The 19,910-nt window shown below is 40.9% G+C and overlaps 1 protein-coding gene across 6 annotated transcripts in view; it reads left to right on the forward strand.

The window, feature by feature from the left end:
• The window catches only part of EVL (Enah/Vasp-like), a 126,958-nt gene that overhangs the window by 46,498 nt on the left and 60,550 nt on the right, over window positions 1-19,910 (forward strand). For 5 of the 6 annotated variants that reach the window (XM_027673961.1, XM_027673963.1, XM_027673965.1 and 2 more), the window contains exons 2-3: window positions 9,834-10,002; window positions 17,173-17,350. In XM_027673961.1, the coding sequence (XP_027529762.1) occupies window positions 9,868-10,002; window positions 17,173-17,350 (313 nt within the window). In that variant the 5' untranslated portion in view covers window positions 9,834-9,867. Of the gene's footprint in view, window positions 1-1,055; window positions 1,213-9,833; window positions 10,003-17,172; window positions 17,351-19,910 lie in introns of those variants that run through there. The other variant, XM_027673960.1, reaches the window with a different exon arrangement.

Here is a 19,910-nt window from a genome sequence, read left to right on the forward strand (position 1 = left end):
CCAATCATGAGAGCAACCAGATTTTCACACCCATGTTTTTACTAGGTGCCATTTCACCAACAGTTTCTGTAAGTCTTTCAGTTGAACCATGAAAGTAATCTCTTGTAACAGGAAAACCAGCGAAGGTGAAAAACACTCTGCTCCTCTGCTCAGATGGAGCAGTGTTTGCAGCCCTTGCTCCCCAGCAGAAACTGCGCCGAAGGGTTTATGTATCTGGCGTGCCTTGCCAAATTCAGCCTATTTCTTACGCTCCTGTCTTCTTGATGTATTAAACAGGGATCTAAGGCTATTCAAGTGCATGTTGCACTCTGAAACCACTGCAAGGATGTCAGGAATTGTGTGATCTCCTGAGGACTGGTCTCCTCAGGGCTCTGCAGGTTTCGTGCTCATTAGTGGAGACTTCAGAGCGTCTGGTGCTGACTCCCAGAGAAAGCCTGTGTGCCTCCGTGGTAAAATCATGGGTTCTTGCTGTGTTTCCAGCAGTTTTTCAAGAGCTGAGCAGCTCTGCAGTTTGTGGGGTGCTTTGGGAAGTTACCTGGTGTCTGCTTGCCTCTGCTCCATGTCAAGTTTGGGCAGATGGGCAAAAGGCATCCAAAGTAGGTGAGAAAGATAAAATTTTGCACCATGTGTGCCAGTTAAAAATTTTGGACTGGAACTGGACCCTAGCCAGCCACCAGGATCCCAGGTTGCCTACAAGGTGGAATGGGGCCCTTGATACCACTAGGGCCTCCGGGTTTGGTTCTGCACTGTGTAAACACCCATGCCATAAATGAATAACAGCAATTTTTTTCTGGGTCTAAGCTTTGTTTGCTTTTGCTTTTGCTTGGACAGTGAACCCGTTCCTTGAGAAAATAAGCAAAAAGTTTTTAATATCTGTGCCTCCAGTGAGGCAACGGCGGCGCATCTAATCTTAATCTGTATTGTTTGTACTTTTGTTCAATAAAGCAGTTATAAGAAATAATACATTTCTTCTTTAAAGTCCCTTCCCCGCCCCTTCTTGTATAAGTGTTACTTCCTGCCCTTCTGCTCTCTCAATAGTGCTTCCCTTTCCTGTTTTGGTTATAAGCCTTCATAGAGACTCCTGGCTTGTCTCCCTGCCAAATTTGTCTTCTGCTCAGGTGAAATAGACTGTTTGGATTTAGGCACACGTGCCGGATTTGAGTGCCTACTCCTGTGGGATTGCCTGACCAGGTCCTCCTCCATGGCAGGCACGTAAGTATCTGGGGACCATGCACACTGGCAGGGACTTTGTTGACCAGAGTTAATGTGACTGGATGGGAAGGAGAGCACATATTGTGATAAACACAGAAGGTCTGTGTTTTGGTTATATCCTTGTAGAATAATTTATAATTGTATAAAATGGTAATTAAGTTTTTATGGCAGTGCTACATTAATATGCATCCCCTGGCAGTGAGGGAGAAGCTGACTTGATGAAGCGAGCGTCCTTCATTCCTGATCTGCCTCCATCAGCTCCAGGGGAGTTGTCACAGGTTTATTTGCATTTCTTCTGGGATTGAAGGGAAACCATGGCAAAGTGATGACAGCCTTAATGAAAGACCTTTATGCTGATTTCATCTATTTATTTACGAGTCTGCCTCTCCTGGTCATTAGTTATGATTATGATCTTTCAAAGCCTTTTCAAAGCCCATGAGTGAGAGCTTTCAGCCATGTATTTTCACTTGACAGTCCAGTTTCAGGTTTTGCATAATGTGTATTTTACCAGATTAGTTACTTCTCGTTTTTATTTCTGTAATTTAAGGGTAAAGAGAAATAGTGTGTATTAATAGCAACCTGATCCAGTTAAGTTGCTTTTTTATTGTTTTTGACTAATTGAGTTCATAGTGTTTCTCCAGGCCATTTACTTGACTAATTTTTAGGAACTTCTAAACATTTACTTGGTGTTTATTTTTAGGAACTCACAAAATATATCTTCAAGGTGGTATGCAAAATCTGAAAGTGAACCACACTTCACTGCAGAAAGAAATGCTGTGTGAATCAAAGCATTAATGGAGCAGTGGAGTTTCTCCATTAGGAGGCAACAGTGACACTTCCTTGTTGGAAATTGGAAGGGAAAGGTTCCCAGAGCACGGCATGGCTCTGGGAGTCTGGCTGCCCAGCAGCAGTGGCACTTCTCTTAATCACACCACTTCCTCTGTGAAGTGCCTTTTGCAAAGCAGATCTCTTTAAGCATGTTTTGAGATGCTGAGTTGAGATACTGGTGACTGAAGTTCCCCTTATAGTCATTTGAATTCTTACGCTTCAGTCTGCAAAACCTACCCAGAAGAGCGATGGGTTAAAATTAACACCACCACATAGTTTGAAAATCTCAGCAACATGAACTAAGCAGATGTGCCGGCTTACAAGGGCATCAATCTGTGGCTGCTCTGCTGGCCCCAAATCTCCGCTGATTGGCAGATGTGCTATTTCAGTGCCACGGCAGACACCAAGGGGTCAGGGCTTTCCACGGACTTTCGCCGGCAGTGCTGAGGACTGAGTTGTTCTAGACTGACAGTCAGGCCCAGGTGGAACATCTGTTCTGCTGCTTTAACATTTTGCATACTGTATTTATTTTTTGTATTTCTACTCACTTCTCCCGTGCTCGAGAGCACTGAGGGGGTTATGCAAGTTCCTCTGGTCATGCCAGGATTGCGTGCGTGTTCCCAAATTTAGCAACTCATCTGCCAAAGTCCTGGCTTAGTGTGAGACCTGGATGCCTCATAAACTCTCTTCTGGTTTCCAACTGACCTGTCTGCAGCAGATGCTGGACATGTCAATTCCCACTGGGTATGCCTGTGTAATAAGGGAGAATTCAAAATTAATGTCTTATTCCTAGCAGAAAGAAGAGTAATTCTTGATCCTTCTTCTTGTGGAGGTGAACTGGTGTTCATCTTACTCTTGATAACGTTGTAGGTTATCAGTATTTCCATTTACTGTTCTATAAAATAAGGTATTTGTCTTGCAGGTATGTCGTGGCTTTTTTTAACAGCGTCAGTCTTTTTGAGAGCTGCTTCTGAAGGAAGCTTCGTATTTTTACTATTTTCTTCTAATTATTTAATATTAAACTCTTTAGATGCTGGAGTTTAACAGTGGAGAAAGGTGATGTCCAGGCACCTGCAGCAGATGCTCAGTGCAAAAGGCTCATCTCCCACTGGCAGAGCAGCCAAACCCCAGCACCAAAGGCAGATCTTTAATGTGAACAGGCCAGCTGAGCACGAGACCAAAAAATAGCAGCTCCTCTGGGAACTGGACTTCACTTCAGGCTGACTGGGGCAAGGGCAGCATTGTTGTGTAGGTCTCCACACAAGTAGGGAACCAGGAGTGAATGCAAATTGAGAACTTCTGACCACTGGGTGCATGGGTTGGTTTTTCAAGGGATGCCAGGAAATGGACATAGTCATTGTGGCACCTCCATATTATATATGAAAGTGTGACTGCTATTATTCTAAATATCTGCTATAACATATTCAAGCACCTGCATGTCACTGAGGATTAAAAGCACCTATCTGGATGTAAAGTCCCTGTGTGATCAAGTGGCTAAATACTGTATTTTCTCTATGAGGTCTTGCTGCATTGCTGAGGAAGTTCTTCAGTGCTCTGGGAGGAAGGAAGGTATACAATGGTGATACCAGCTGTGCTGCAAGTTTGGTTGCAGAGGGAAGTAGACTTTGAAAAGGAAGTCCCAGAAGGTGTCACAGCTATGACTGACAGGGAGAAATAAGGCTTCCACTGAGAAATGTGGTCATGAGCAAAGCTGGCAGTGAACCTCTGGTGGGCAGGCTGGAGAGCCACTGCACTACAGCAACTTTATCTGTAATGAGTTCAGATCTCAGATACAGTCTACATGGCCAGAATGACCCAACTGCCTTATGTTCAGAGGATGTCTCAGGTTTTTTTGTTCTCTAAATCCAGTGGTCGGAGAGAAATGTCCACCTGTTTCAGATTACTACTGAAACACTTACCCTGTCTCCCAGTCATTATTATATTTGTTATAGTGAAAACAATTAAAATGTTTAGCAAATTAGACCATTAGAGGTTGAAGTACACTTTAAGATACTGCAGGAACACGAATTGAAGCTTAGTAATTTTGAGGTGTACCACACAGATCACACATCTCCAGATACAGGATTTTGACCTTACATTAGCTGTTTAAGCTGATATGGAGAATATTCTGTCAGCTTCTTAAATCAGCATCAGCAATTTCTTGCATGTCACGTTTAACCACACAAGTGTGACTTTGTGTGGCAACCTCAGTGGACAAGTAGAGTGAGATGTGTTAAATGGCTTGTGCGTTATCTCACACATTCTATGTGCTGAGGTTTTGTTCTCAAGTAGGACAAGCCTGGGGCTAAGTAATATTAACAATTTCTCACACCAATAAGAATTATTAGATCAGTCCAACATAATTTTTAATTATTAATCATTTAAAGGTTATGGGGCAGATGTATGGGAGATGGAAATGAAAAATGTTTGTGAAAATAGCTGTTTGCATTTCCTATGAATGCCAGAAAAGAGCTTGTTTGAAGGTGACAGAATAATAAGCAGCTTGAAACAAAGTAGATCCGTAATAGGTTCAAAGCATGAGAGCTTGATTTCTGTCAGGGAGCTTTCACAGTTTGTGCTAAGAGAGCTTCTACCCCAAGGACACAGTTGCATCTGTAAATATGAAGGATACTGGAAGTGTCCAGATCCACCTGGCATGCTGGAGTAGAGCCCACACAATTAGGTGTTTCATCCTGAAGTTAGCTGGCTGTGGATATTTGTTACATCTTTTGTGAGCATGATTTGGTGACCCTCCAAAAGCTGTATGACGTTGTCCTGGCTCTGGGAGAAAGTATTGTAAACCTCTCCCGTTGCCCCTGGAGAGGTGACCTCTGTGTAGGTTGGTGCTGGACAAGGGGTCCAGGGTAGGGCTGGGATAACCCTGGTCCATGGCAGGCTCTGCACAGGCCGGCTGGTCAGAGCTGGGCTCAGTGCTTCAATACCATACTCTGCAAAAGTTTTGTTCATAAGTAGATAACCTTAAGTAAGAGAAAACAGGTCAGTGAAGGAGCACATTGCAGCTTGGCCACTTGTCTTTTTCCCAGTCTGGGTCAAGAGAGAAAAGTCTTGGATGCCTTTCAGAGCCAAAGATTTGCCTCCAAACATTATGGTTTGCTCTCTTTTTCCTGTTTATTCTCTGTAACAGGTTTTTTGTGGTTCCGACCTGAGATTTTAGCTTGTATGTTTGGATAACCCACTGGTCTAGGCAGGGTGAAGAAGGAGGAATTTTCTCTGATCCATGGCTCCTCCATTACCAACCTCCATAGAAATTTCTGTCATTTGTTTCCCCCCCCATATTTCTTCCTGCTACTTAATCATTTGTAGTCAGCCACTAATGTCAAGCCATGGCACTAAGTCTCGTGTGATAATTCACAAAAAAACCCAGATATTTTCCCAAAGATTCCCTGTGTTATCTTTCCTGTACTCCTTTTTGGCTCTTTTTTTGCTATAGGTCTTGGTAACCATACAGGAAGAAAGGGCTGCATTTTTTCAGGTTCTGCACAGATGGAAGAAGAGAGGAGTGTTATTTCAGGATGAAGGCACCTCCTCTGCAGCACTGCCTCGAAGTGCAGCCTCATTGCTACTCCTTGACTGTTCTCCCCAAATACAGTAGTACCTTATCTGTTACTTTGAGTTTCACTTGACTCATTTAGGGCTGGCAGTGCTGCTGACACCAAAGCAAGGAGGATAAGGCAAATCTGTGGGGCCAGCCCATGCATGTGCTTGGCTGCCCACACTCACCAGGGTTGGGCAAAAAGGGTCAACGCTGACCCTTTCAAGAAGGGCTAACTCCAAATTAGCCAATCTGCTAATTTTTTAAGATGAACCCTAAACACAAGAGATAGAAGAGAGTGGGTGAAAATGGGTTACACAGAATGAAACAAATTGTATAATCTGCAAACATTTTTTTTTAATTTATAGTTTTGTAATATTGAAACAATATTCTGTAAATCTCAACAACGAAGACTGGATTTTAGGTACTCGCTGTGAATGAAGGATTTCCCAGTGAAGCCTGCTTCTATCAGATGGGAAGTTAAGCAGATTTGCTTTAACTTCAGGCAAACAAGTGGTACTGGTGCAGACGTTTGCCATCCCACAGATGCTTTCTGAATAAATAAGGGTGAATATTTGGATTCCGAGGAAGAACCCCTTCCCCTCCACATTTAAGTAAGATATCTTAAATCTGCCTCAGAGTAAAACATAGCACATTGGAGTAGATGTTATGAGCAAATCTGAACGATTTTGTAATCAAGACCTCTCTATGTTTCAATTTTTATATTTTTTATACATCATTTCCTATCGTGGGAACTTAGCTGGATGAGTCTGACTGCACATTAATGTAAAATAAAAAATCAGTAGGGGAATTAGTAATATTTGATGTGGTATGTGAAATGTAATGGACCTCCAACATATACCCATTTTTCAGTAACTTTTGTGTATTAGGAAAATAAAGCAAGTTCTCCAATCATAATTTTGTGTATAAATGCTAATATCTAACAAACTCTTCTGATGGAGGAGGGAAGTGACTATGCACAATTGTGTGACTAAGACCCATAACTACCTGCCATGTGTAGTTGACGCAAGTATAACCAAATAAATAATAAATAACCAAAACTTTTGCTGGACCTTTGTGAAACTGCTGATGCTTGATTTACATTTAAAATAATGTACTCCACAGAGAGTAATAGAGAGATTCTCACTGACCTTTCTATGAGCAACATTTTCTGAGCTGTTTTCAGGGAAGTCTCTTAAAGTAGCAGTGGGACAGTTGTGCCTTTTATGTGTAGGAAGAGTAAAAATCTTCAGGCTAAAGAGTTACATCTCCATTTAGAGTGAGACAGCAATCTAGCAGTGGGTCCCTGGGAGCATTTTGGGTGTTGAAAAATTGATGAAGTGCTTTGCAAGAATGGATTCCCCTTGTGCTGTACTTGTTTTATGTTCCTTTCTGTTATTTCACTGGAGGCCAGATAACAGGCTTAATCCTGTTTCCATTTAAATGAACGATGAAAAACTTCCATTGACTGCAGGAGAGCAGGGATTGAGCTTGATGGGTTGCTGCTTTATGTTACAGTAACAATTGGTCATCATGCATTAAATATTGCTCCTGAGGTCTATATCTGTGTTTCAGTCACGGGGCAATAGCAGGTTACGTGCTGTCGATTTTAGTGGCAGCAAAGGCTGAAGGCAAAGTTGCCATATCTACTGAAATCTGGATGTGGCATTATGAGTAATGCCATGTTAAGGCCCTGGTGTCTGTATGGCTAGGTGTATTCTTGTTGTTGTAAGGAAGGATAATTTAATTAATTTTGACTAATCAAGAAGCTAATGGTAATTGTGGGTTCCAAAATTCACCTGAAATGGAGACAACATTGGGTCCAAGGCTTGCTCTGATGAAACCACTGATGCGCTCTTGCTTACTTTAGTGTACAGTGAGGCTTGTAGTGACTGGCAAGGCTTGAGGGGAAGAACATGGTGTCACCCTGGCTGAGTGTGACTGTCCCAGGGATAATGTTTTCTGGGATCCCACAGACTCACTGGGCAGGGGCTTACTGTGCCTTAGGCAGCTGATGATCCCCTCACCTCTGGAGATGAAGATGGAACCTCGTAGCACAGACAGGTGGGCGCCATTCAGCCACAGGACTGCACTGGGGATTATTTTTGGCCATTCTACTTCCACATGGCAAAGCTAATCCAGTGTACCTGCCTTTTTGCTGGTATATTTCTCTCCCATTATCCCAAACTGTGAATCCAGGACAGACTGGGCATCCCCAGGCAGGTCTGGAGGATGCAGGCAATGCTGCCACTGCTGCCAAGCTGTGGCTCTTGCACCAGCTGGAGGATTAGGCAGGCTGGAGTGAGCTCAAATCCCTCAGCTGCTAGTGTCAGATATGGAGGAGCTGCCACAAGACATTAGCTTACCTTAAAAAAAAAGGAGGGAGAGGTATTTGCTGGGTAAGTAAATCAGCAAAGGCACAGCTGTTCTCCAGGTATCTCTCATAACAAAGCAACAGCAACTGGTGGATGAGCTGAATTTTATAAATTCTGAAGAATATAGATAAAATAATGTTTAGTCTTTCTGATCTGAATATATTGCTCCAATAACAGAATTTAGCTGTTTCCATGCTACATAATAAAAATACAATTTATCCTGAATTTTCTTACATTGTTCTTTATGGAGATGTCTGCCAGTGTCATTACTCCCTCTGTAAATGGTGTGAGGAGTTTTCAGCCTGGAGGAGGTCTGTGGGCTACCTGGAGGCTATGTGAAGTGACTGATAAAACAAGTCAGAGTCAGTAGGCTTTAGTGTACCATGGGGGATGCATCTGCCTTGGAAATCTTTTTGAGACCCACAAATCAGAAAAGATTGAAAACTGCTGCTGTAATCTACCCAGATCCTCTTAATACTTGCAGTAACGTGTTCCCTTTCATTAAAATGATGGCAGTGATGGGGTCAGGTGGCTTTGGGTGTGCAGCAGTTGGTATGATTTACAAGTGGTGTAATTTGGCGTGGTGGCAGTGCAGCAATATGGTTTAGCATCACCCAGGAGCTTCTCATGTATTTGTGTGTGTATGCTAGGGAGGTGAAAGCAAACAAAGAAAGGAGGAAAAAAAGATTTGTGTGCAAAGAGGATTAGTGCTTGATATTACATTGTGGAAAATTATTTAATACAGCTTGGGCTCAGGAAGGGAGGTATGTGTGTGTATATGTGTGTGTATATATATATATATACATATATATAGGTCTAAAGCTAAGAGGACACTCGTGAACTTAAAATTTTTGCATGACATAAATCCTAATAGTTTCATTTAGGTCTAAGATCTTAGGTCTATTTGCTTCTTTAAAATCCCTGTTACATTAAAGATCTTACATCTTCAAAATTTGCAGGATTCGGGGTTTTTTTCTTCATATGAGGAACTCTCATTTCCTCTGGTGTAAGAAAAGTGACTGGGAAGTCAAGAGAATTGAAATCCTGTTCTGTATTGACATGTCACCTCAACAGCATTTGCCAGTGACATTTATTGCTCGTGATGGGTGTGTTTTATTATGATTCCAGTATATTAGTCAGGATATGCAAGCAAGAGGTAAAGAACTAAGGAATTTCTGTGACTCTAAAGGAGAAAAATAGTTATTAATACTATACAAAGTGTAGGGACTTTGATGCTGGAATGCAGACATTCATGGATTCCCATTTCCCACTTGCTTTGCTACTAGGATGAAGGAAAAAAGAGTTCTTGTGTGTTTTGCACCGTGTATTCTGGGACCTTTAAGTGCATCAGCAGGTCTGGGTATTAGGCATCAGATGGATTAACTTAATTGATTTCTTCAGTTTACCTAACATGGCTTCTGGTTCAAGGTCTGCTTGCTTCCAGTTTTAAATTTATAACTCAGCTGTGGATGTCACGTTTGTTTTGTCAGGAAGCTGTAAAATATTGGTAGGTTTTCATGCCAATGTGAAAGGCTTCACTTGCCAATAGGTACATAAAATAAATGGAGCATTCATACTGTTGGAGAGTTTTCATAACATTTGTGTGATGCAGGTTCTGTCTCAGGGCTTAATGTTTTATATAAAAGAGATTATCAGTTCAAAACAGCAGCATACAAGAGGCTTTTTAAGTCTATGAACACATACGTGTCAGCTTTAATTTAACAGATCACAGTCAAAGGATTCACAGATCTCTTATAAAACATATGTTGTAAGCAGTTCAATAGTTTCTGTTGGTTTCTTCTCCTTTACAAGTTTGCAGCAAATTCACTGCCTTTTTTCTTGTTTTTGTTGGTTTTGCTCTCCAGTGAACAGAGTATTTGCCAAGCCCGAGCTTCAGTTATGGTCTATGACGATACCAGTAAGAAATGGGTGCCAATCAAACCTGGACAGCAGGGATTCAGCAGAATCAACATATACCACAACACGGCCACGAACACCTTCAGGGTAGTTGGAGTTAAACTGCAGGATCAACAAGTGAGTAACTGTATCAAGTTTCCTGTAAATTAACCTTTGATCTCGTTTGGTAACCTCAGTTTTCACCTGATGCAACATTTCCTGCTCCCTGCAAGGGTGCCTCCAAGTCTGTTTACTCCAGTCGTTCAGATTTTATACAATTTTTTGCACACAGAATGTAATATAGGTTATTACTCCTTATTTGAAAAAAGAACTTTTGGTAGGTGCCAGAGAGTTTTTAATGTTATTCCCCTCTTCCATTTTTTTCTTGTGAATTGACTCTTGTTTCATTCTGCAGGTTTTGCTCTCAGCTCTGCCCAAATTACTTTTTACTTGGACTTAGTGCTATAATAAAATATTATTTTATTTAATTTTCTAAAAATTTAATATATTATATTAAAATCCACTGTTCTCTCACTAAGTGTGATTGTTACATTACCATGTTAAGTAATTAGTTCCTTGTAATGCACTTTAAAATCCTAGGTGCACACTGTGATCTGATTTACAGCAGCCTAATTCTGCAGGACCTCCTCGGGTATTAAAAGAGTTATATGGGATTTAGATTACCAGAACTGGGATCAGGCCCCCAGTCTGATCGGCCACCAACGCCCAGTGCTCAGCCCAGGGCTGGCACAGTGTGGCTCCGGGCGGCCTGGCTCGTGGTGTGCCGGGCAGTGTGTGCTGTCAGAAGCTCCCTAACCAAATGTCACAATTATACCCTAAGCAAAAGTTTACTTGGGTGGAGTAGCAGTGCAGTACCGCAGTTCCATCTGCATTTTAGAGCAGAAATTTCAGAGTTGGGGGCTCCTTCTGTGTATTGGCATGAGGCTGGTACGGCGGTGGCAGCCCAACCTGTCCAGGCTGCCCACCTCTTGTGCTCACCTCAGTCCTCTGGCTGGCAGCAGAATGAGGAAGAAGTGGGAGATTGATTGATTGCCTGTTGGCTCAGAGAGTGTCGTTGCCTTCTGGGAAGGTGAGGTGAGCAGGGCAAGTCAAGCCAAGTCAAGCTAGTCCAGACAGCAGGAGCCAGGGCATCTCTGAGCTGCGACAAATGTTGAATTGATTGATCTGCTTATGGAAATGCAGGTGACCTCTCTCAGCTGTCAGCTGTAGTGATGCTTGGGCCAACTGGAAAAGTTAGGTTGCATACTGGAAGTGGTAATGACTTTGCTACACTGTCCAAATATAGAGTCACCACTCTGAAAAAGGAAAAGCAGAACAGAAATAGGTGGGTTTTGAGCACATTGGTTTTCAGCTCCTTGCAGTGCACTTTTGAAATATCTGCCGAAAGTTTTGCAACTGCTTTTATGCTTCTCAGTAGAGCAAAGTAGTCATATTAATTCCATTAATCCCATTCCAAATAGAAAATATTTTCAAAAATAAATTAAATACAATAGCTTCTTAGGCAATTGTGAAAGTCAGTACTGCTTTGTACCGAGCTATGCTAGCTGTTTATTTTACGTAGCCAGCAGGTGAATGTAAATGATTTTCATGTGACTGCAATCTAAGATGGGACTGAATAGCTGGTGTATAACAAGCAGAAGTCATAAAGTCAACAAGAGAGATATGTAAGGGAGACTGTGTACCAGAGGTCTGTCTTAATCAGAGTATAAAATTAAAGAGTAGGATGTCTTAAAAACTCAGATCTTGAGCTGTACTTTAAACATTACATTAACATTCTATTTGCTTTCAAATGTTCCAACTTATGAAGACCCTGCATGCTATCTACAAATCACCTCAATTAAGAAGGAAGCACATAGAAGAATATATTTTTCTAAAGTTTACAGACTAAAAATCCTCCCTCAAACAAAGTATAGGTTATTACCTTAGTCACCTAAAACAGTCTAAAACAAAGTGTTTACCTTATATATGATTGCAAAAATCCAATATTATGAATAAAATGTATTCAAGACAGCATATGGCATAGTAGTATGCAAAGGAACACCGAAAGTCTCAAGATTCAGAGTTTAATATATTTTATATAAGTCTCACATGGAATCATAAGCTTGCTAGACTTGCTAAGTATTGACATTTAACGAGAAAGAAATGAATTTCAGTAAAAGTAATTCTTTGTACAAGCTCTTTGTGCTTGCTCTCAGGTTGTGTTAAATATCACTGAAATTGAGGTTTTGGCAAAAGCTGTTGATTTACCAGAAAAGACATATTTATCTGAAAAGGATCAATCTTCAGCTAATGTGATTTGACATACAGTGAAGTTAATGGAGCTACACAGATTTCCAAGAGTTGAGAAATTAGTTTAAAATAGGTAACACAACAATGCCATGGGGGAACATTTTCAACTTTTATTACATACTGTTTGGCAAGGCACAGACTAGAGTAATCTTCATGGCTTCACCCCTGCCTGCCTTTAGTATTTCCCTTTTAATTTTTATTCTTTTATATTACACCTCTAATAACATCATTCTTTAATTTTCCCCCTCTTTTTCATTTTTCATGTATGTTCTTCTGCAGACTCCTTTTTTTGTCTTTGTCTAGCTGCCTTTCTATTATCTAGCCCTTTTTTTGGTGCATGTGTTGGAATTTACAGCACTGTTTACTTATCTGTGTTCATCTTCTTCTCTAGCTGACAGTGTCTAAAAATTTCACCGCAAAGAGATATGGGTTTTAGAGTAGCAGAACTGGAGCATCATTCTCACCACCAGGAAGTGGTCACCAGACCTCTTGTTCCCTTTATGTGTCTGGGTGACGTGCTCATTGCATGCTTTGCATGTAGCAGCAGCACTGGGTTACAGACCAGCAGGACATGAATTCCCTTTTCTGCTCTGCACAGAGGTGCAGGTTTGCACAGCCTCATGCTGGTGTGAGTGGTAACCTTCAGAAAACCACGAGCGGACTCTTGAAGCTTTGCAGTAGCCACAGAGGCCAGAACTGGCTTGAAGCTAAGGCCAGATCAGTATTACAATCACTTAACATCATGATCTTTGATGTTTCCTTGCAGCCTTCATCTTCTTGGACTCAATGTTCATAGAGGTCTTTTCCAACCTTAACTATTCTATGATTCTTGAAGCCCAACAGTCATAACCACACGCTTTACTCCCGCGTTGCAATTTGCCAGCTGTTGTTGTCACATGGGCTGTTGTAAAGGTGACATGTGTGAGCTTCAGTCACCATGCAAGAAGTTCACAAAGCTAATTGTTTGGGATATAAACTAACCACAGTTTTTGAAAAAATAAAGAACCAATTAATCACTGCTGTAAGTTACTAAAAGTTCATCAGGTTTGGGCCTACCTTCAGGAGTAAAGACTCTGGCCTAGCTGTAGCAGTTTTTATATCCTCCCTGTTTTAGCAATCCTGTCTGCTCCCTATGAGACGAGCCTGAGTGCAGGCAGTGTGGAAGGGCCCAAGCCGGTAACAACCATCTGAGCCATTTCACGCTCTGGAGAAACAAACAATTTTATTATCCTGGTTCAATAAGCAAGAGCACAGGAATGAGAGTTGTGTGGGAGGTCTTCCCGTGATCTTGGCTGTGTTTACACCTCAGGTGTTGCCCTGAAGCTCATTTAATCCCTTCTAGCCCCGTTCCCATGAGTCCCGTTGGCCACCACCGTCATCACTGCTGACAGCTCACAACTCCGCAGCCAAAAGGAAGGGCTTCTCAGTTTTGAGCTTTTTTTATAGATCCTAAAATTTCCTGCCTGTCTTAGGGAGCCTACACTTTAAATTGAGGTGAAAAGGTGAAGGAGAGAACCAAGTAGAAGAGAAGCAAACCTTTTTTTGACGTTACAGCAATGGGAACATAGAAAGATGTCAACTTATTAATGCTGTGCACACCTGGTCTGTCCTTGCCATATGAGATCATTGAAATCCAGAACTTAACAGGGTTCAAAACAGCACAGACATTTATAACAGTAAGAAGACTACTTTGTTTCAGGATATAAAATACCAAAAGGGTGTTGAAAAGAGAAAAAAAAAGGCATTTAAAATGTTGTGTTTCAGTTTTTAAGTCAAATTCTAGGTGAAGAGTTATAGGAAGAACTGTTTGTCATGAATAAATCCATTACTTATTTCTGCAAGATTTCTAGTAATCTTCTCCAATTCACCTATTGTAGACTACAACTGAAGTTTAAAAGATGAACTGTTGGTCTGCTCCACCTGGCAGATGCTATCTTACTGACATATGAAGCTTTAGAGTAATGATCCCTTAGAAACACCTGTAAAAAACCCTATGCTTCAAATGGGGAGACCTTTATGTTAGTTACTGCTCTGAAGCACTTAGTTATCATCATGTGCCTTGCAGAGTCTCCAGACCATCTGTACAAGACACCTTTGTGCACTCAATCTTAACAACAGCAGGAAACTCCTATTTCCATAAACACGAGCCAAAGGAGATAAAATGAAATTCTGGCTATTTTAAGTTTCATTTCCCAGTTTCAAACTCTCTGATTTGAGTTTGAAGACAAAGTATTACACGTGTAGGCAAGCTGATGATTACTGAAGGTCAACATTCAAATTCTGTCTTTGTTCGACTAAAGGGATCAAACCCTCAGAACAGAGCAGATTCTCGGAGTTCCTTGGTCGACGTTCTGGGGAAGCAGGTTTTGAACAGTTTACCTGACTTCTAGTAAAGAATTTTTGGCATAGGTTTTTACAATTTCTGCCTTTCATTATGCAGCTGCATTGTGCACTCTGGTGCTCTTTGGACTTTATAGTGGTGTCCTTTGAAACTCAAGTTTCTTTTAGTAGGTGAGAAAGACTCACTTTGAAAGCCTTGTAGAAGCTTACCGTCTTTTTAAACATTTCCTTGAAGATACTGACTGTGCCTTCCCTTGGTGAATTGCTCAAAAATGATTGGAAAACCTAAAAATTGGTCCATGTTAAAACTTTGGATTAGTAATCCAGACATGAGTTTACTTGATGCTCCAGAAACTTCTTGAGTGTGACTGACATCGGTACAGGCTCAGTGGAAGAATGGGGGTGATGTCACCAGCTTTCAAGAAAAAAAGGCAATCTAAGCTGTCAGTTATAATGCAAGTTCAGTGCCTTTGCTGAGACCAGTTTCCACTTCATTCTGGATGGTGTGGGAGCATTTCCACATAGCATGCTGGCGATGTGGTTCCCATTTTCAGGGGACTAACCCTTGGGAACCTGTGTACCAAATGTAGGCTGCATCTTCCTTTGGCTCACAGGTCAGGAATCTCTCAATGAAATGTGTCAAAAACAGCAGTGTAGGTCTGATTGCTTCCCAGTGCATTTGCATGGACCCTTAATAATGATAGCGGTTTGAGTGCAAAAGTTGGACTATCATATTTGTGCCTAAAGCTAGACCAAGTATTCAAAGACTGTCTGCTATGTCACTGTTTAATGATTGCTCAGGTAAGTAAATTCATTCTAGAAATAAGAGTCTATCTGTAATTATCTAGTGGTGTAGTAGCTTCTTTGCTGGTTTTCATAATTTTTTGTATATTAATATATACATCTGTTAACTATATCAATGAGACAGTGTTATCCTTCAAAAATAGGAATGTATGTAAAACAATTTGTTCCTTATTAGGTGTTCATCTAATATTTTTCTGCCAATTTAAACTGGCAATCCACTGAAAATTCAGAACTCAGAGTTAGGAGTCATTAGTCTTTGAAATTAGTTTTAAAAGTCTGCCTTTAAAATTAAGAGGAATTGTCAGTCATCTAATAAAAATGTTGTTGGACTAATTAAATACACTGGAGCTTTTAATTGCAACTGTAGTGTTAATAGAAAACTTTCCAAAATGCTGATCGATCGGACTGCAAAAAAAAAGTATTCGTAGGTTTTCTGCTGTGGGGGATCCACCTCTAACATAAATATTGTGTACAAAGTTGACTCATTACTGTCTCTCTGTTCCCTTACCTTCAGTTGTTTCTCCCATCTTACAAAGCCCAGAATGGGAAGATGTGTGCTAAGAGTGAGCTCCTGGACAGCATGCACAAAAGTCCTCTTCCTACTCCTGTAAACCAGTGTCCAGCCCATTTAATTTACATATGAGCCACACAAACTAGTGTGATGGAGGATTTCCATTGATTGGCTTTCAACGAGGGTCAGAATATGTGGGATTGTTCTGGCTCTTGATAAAACTCCAGCCAAAGTAAATCTGTTTGCAGGGGCAATCTGGAACATTCAAGACCAGATTTGCTGTATTTAAATAATGAACTTTTCCTGCTCGTAATTTCAAGGTTCTCTGTCCCTGGTTCCCTTCTGTCCCCAGCCTGTGTGAGCTGATGGAGGGGGAGCCTCCATTTCTTACAACTTCGTTGTTTTCAACTGCACTGTGTCTGGTTATGGTAATAATTATGATCCCTTCTGCTGGCATTTTGTTTCTTAACTTTATGTCACAACAGAGTACCACTGCCAGTGCACAGCTGAGTATCTCAGGGATGTTGTCTGTGCCATCCATCCTTCTGGCTTATTAGTGGTGCAGGGGACACTCCTGCCTCTCCCCCTTTGGCTAGATCAGGTTACACTTTTAACATTGGAGGTTTCTGGTTGGATCCCAGTTGCACTGCGTAGCTGGGTGTCCCACGTGCCCTGCCCAAGGATAAACAGGGCATTGTATTTAGCAGATTAAATCAAAATATACAGAAACATCCTTCTGCTGCAGTCACGCCTTACCTGGAAAATATCGCTCATACAGCAAGGGAGGAGGTGGGAGCGGAAATATGTGGTTGTCTGGTTTTGTCATTGCCTGTCTGATTCTAGAGGAAAAACTCCCAACACAAGAAGCTGGTGGTGATCAGGTGCATAGGAGGAGAAAAGCAGAGCTGGTGCAATGAGTCAAAACATTTATCTGCTGTAGGGCAGGGTTAGTGCCAAGAGCTCTGTCTGACTCTTTTTCTGACAATTGTGCATGATCATCCTCCAAAAGATGGCAACAGCTGCTGGCACTGGCTCCTGACAGCTGTCTGCAGCATCTGCACAGCTGCATCCTGTGGAGGTGCTGTAGAAAACACGTGCAGGTAATAGATTTTGCAAAACTGGCTTGCAAGTCCCTGAGGCTGAATTGAACTGTTGTAAATCTCACCCTTAGATGTGGGTCTTCTGTCACCGGAACACACACTGCCTTACCGTACCGCCATGTAGGAGCTGCCGAAGGAACTGCCTCTGTCGATTTAGTTAACCTTTACACAAGGGTTGGGTGGTTTTTTTCCCACTGTAAACAGAACTATTTTTAATCCTTACCCCTCTCTTTCAAATCACAGGTAGTGATTAATTACTCAATTGTGAAAGGATTGAAGTACAATCAAGCAACACCTACCTTTCATCAATGGCGCGACGCACGGCAGGTCTATGGCTTGAATTTTGCAAGCAAAGAAGAGGCTACCACGTTCTCCAATGCAATGCTGTTTGCTCTGAATATCATGAACTCACAAGATGGAGGTAAATTAATCTCTATTAATCTGTGACATTTTACAATGTTTGTTATCAATCACCTAGTGCAGTTGTATTGGATAGTATGCCATTATAAAACATGTTATAATAAAAAAACTTAACCTCTGGTAGTCAGCCTTTAGATCAGCATTTGCTGTAGTGTAAATTGTACATGTTTTCAGGTTTTATTTCCATTCCTTCTCATTTTTCATGGTGCCTTAACTCACCATAGTTATTTGGGAACACCTCAGCAGGCAGGTGGGCACACTGATTTATGTGGATCTGTATATGTTTTACATGTAAGAAGGCAGAATATAACTTTAAATAAACAGAAGCTAGAGCAAAATTAGCAACATTTTATAAGATAGAACTTGGAGCTGGTATTTCCAGTGTGTTGAGTGTCAGCTCCAGCCGATGCATCAGCTTTCAAAAAGAGGAGTGTGTGCACTTTGATTATTTCAAAAGGTAAAATGTAAAGGCTTGTACTCCCGTCATTGATTGATATCCCTCAATACTACATTGACTGCAGAAAAAATTTGCGGTAAAGTTTGCTGTTCTGAGAATTTGTCATTGCACTAGCTTGACAAGGGCCCAAAATAACATCCTGGTTTCTCAGTGGAAACCAGTTTCTGGCCTGTGGTATCTGGATGAAGTACTACCCTCAGTTACACACTCATGACCTCTCTGCAGCTCCTGGGCTGGGAACAGAGCAGTCCTTGTGTGGTGCCTTTTATCTCCCTGTAAAATACACACCACAGCCCTATTTTCCTTTTGCAAACACAGTGAGTCAAGGTTTACATCACCTGCTGCCATCCAGGTTTCACTGCAGTGTTCACTGGCGATGGACAGCAGCTCTTTAGAGAGAGGTTGTTGCCTGACAACCTTCAATACACAAATATGTCTTACTAAAAGGCATATTTTTAATATAAAAGTTCATATTTTTTATTCTGCTATTTCTGACCTATTAAGCTGAAAAATGCAGAAGCTGTCAAAAATCAAGAAGTATTTTAAATTCTGGGCTATATTTAGAAATACTGAGGACTTAATCCTGCTTTCTTCAGATTGAACATTTTCAGCTGTAGTTGTGCCACAGCAGGAGACTTCATGAGGAAATCTGGCCAAGATTCAGCAGTCCTAAATTTATGCAGATCTGCAGAGTACAAAGCTCTTTGGCTGCTCAGATGCTCTCAGCCCTTTTAGACCACCAATTAAGACTCCAAATTTGGATACTTTGACTATGGTCTTGGTGTAGTGATTGGTTTAATGCCTGTGATGATTCTGCCTTTCTTCTGAAAGTCCTTAAGTTTGGGTTGGGTTTTTTTCCCCATCTGTCTCTTCCTGTCAAAGGGAGTGAGGTTTTTGCAGGATTTTGATGTTGTTTCAGGGAGGTGCCTTGTGGAAACACAGGCCTCAGGATGACAATTTATTGCACATAAGCTAAAATGAAAGAAACTGTCTTATGGTTGATACTTTAATTATGTTAGCTACTCTTAACAAGGAACAAGAGGTATTTTAAGAAAGTATTTTTGCGTACTTGAAAGCCTAATAAATTTCTGAGAAGTTTATGAATATTCAACAAATAATAATTTGCATTTTGCATTTTTGGGGGTATTCTTTATTCATTTACTTAGCACACCAAAGTGTGCTTTAGATCCTTTACAGACTTAAGATGTAGCCTATGCTGAAGAGCTTGCATTTAGAGTTCGTAGTTGTCACATACACAGACATGAATGGGGTCACAGATGAAAAAATTTCCTACTTTCTTTTCTGTAAAAACAAATGGTCTGGTAAATATTCTGTCTTCAACAACCCCTCTTCTCTCATACATAAAGTGTTAGAAGTTTCAAAGATTTCCAGTCGTCCCAGTCTTTACAGCTGAGCTTGTCAAAAACTGAAATTTGGTTTAAAGATGATTTCAGCATTTGGGGTTTTTTAAAAAATCTCTGATTCTATGAAACAAATTCCTCAAATACTCATTCAATTATTTTTAATTATGAAATTTATTTCTATAAATATTTCTTTTTAATTTATATTAGCTACAGATCGATAATAGATTATACTGAGGACTTTTATATCATCATAAGTTTCCCAGTTATTGCAATGATCTCAGCATGCAAGTTGATAGCAACAGTCCATAATAGATATAAGGGATAAGACGTTTTTTCAGGTCTGCTCTTCCAGGCTCCTGTATATATTTGTGAGTATGAATTAATACTAATAGGAATTCACACAAACACACATATCCATATATCTTTTCAGGAACAGTCACTGCCTGCATACTCCATCCATTCTGCTGCCTGCATACTGCATTAGAGTCTTCTTTTTCATATGGAAAAATCATTAGGAAAAAAATGTATTTATTATATCTATGCATCCATGTATTAAAGTTGCTCATGTGCTTATGCAGATGGATGGCAGCTCTAAGGGGTGCATTTGTATTCACAGAACTGCTCCACACACTAATAAAATGCTCTACCAAAACCACAGTGTTAAACAGAGATTCCCTCTGGCACTTTCATAGGACAGCACACCCTATCTGCTAACTCTACAGCTTGAAATATGCTGTGTG

This window comes from Neopelma chrysocephalum, unplaced genomic scaffold (assembly GCF_003984885.1).
Source record: "Neopelma chrysocephalum unplaced genomic scaffold, ASM398488v2 Primary Assembly neopelma1_24, whole genome shotgun sequence".
Classification (NCBI taxonomy): Eukaryota; Metazoa; Chordata; class Aves; order Passeriformes; family Pipridae; genus Neopelma; species Neopelma chrysocephalum.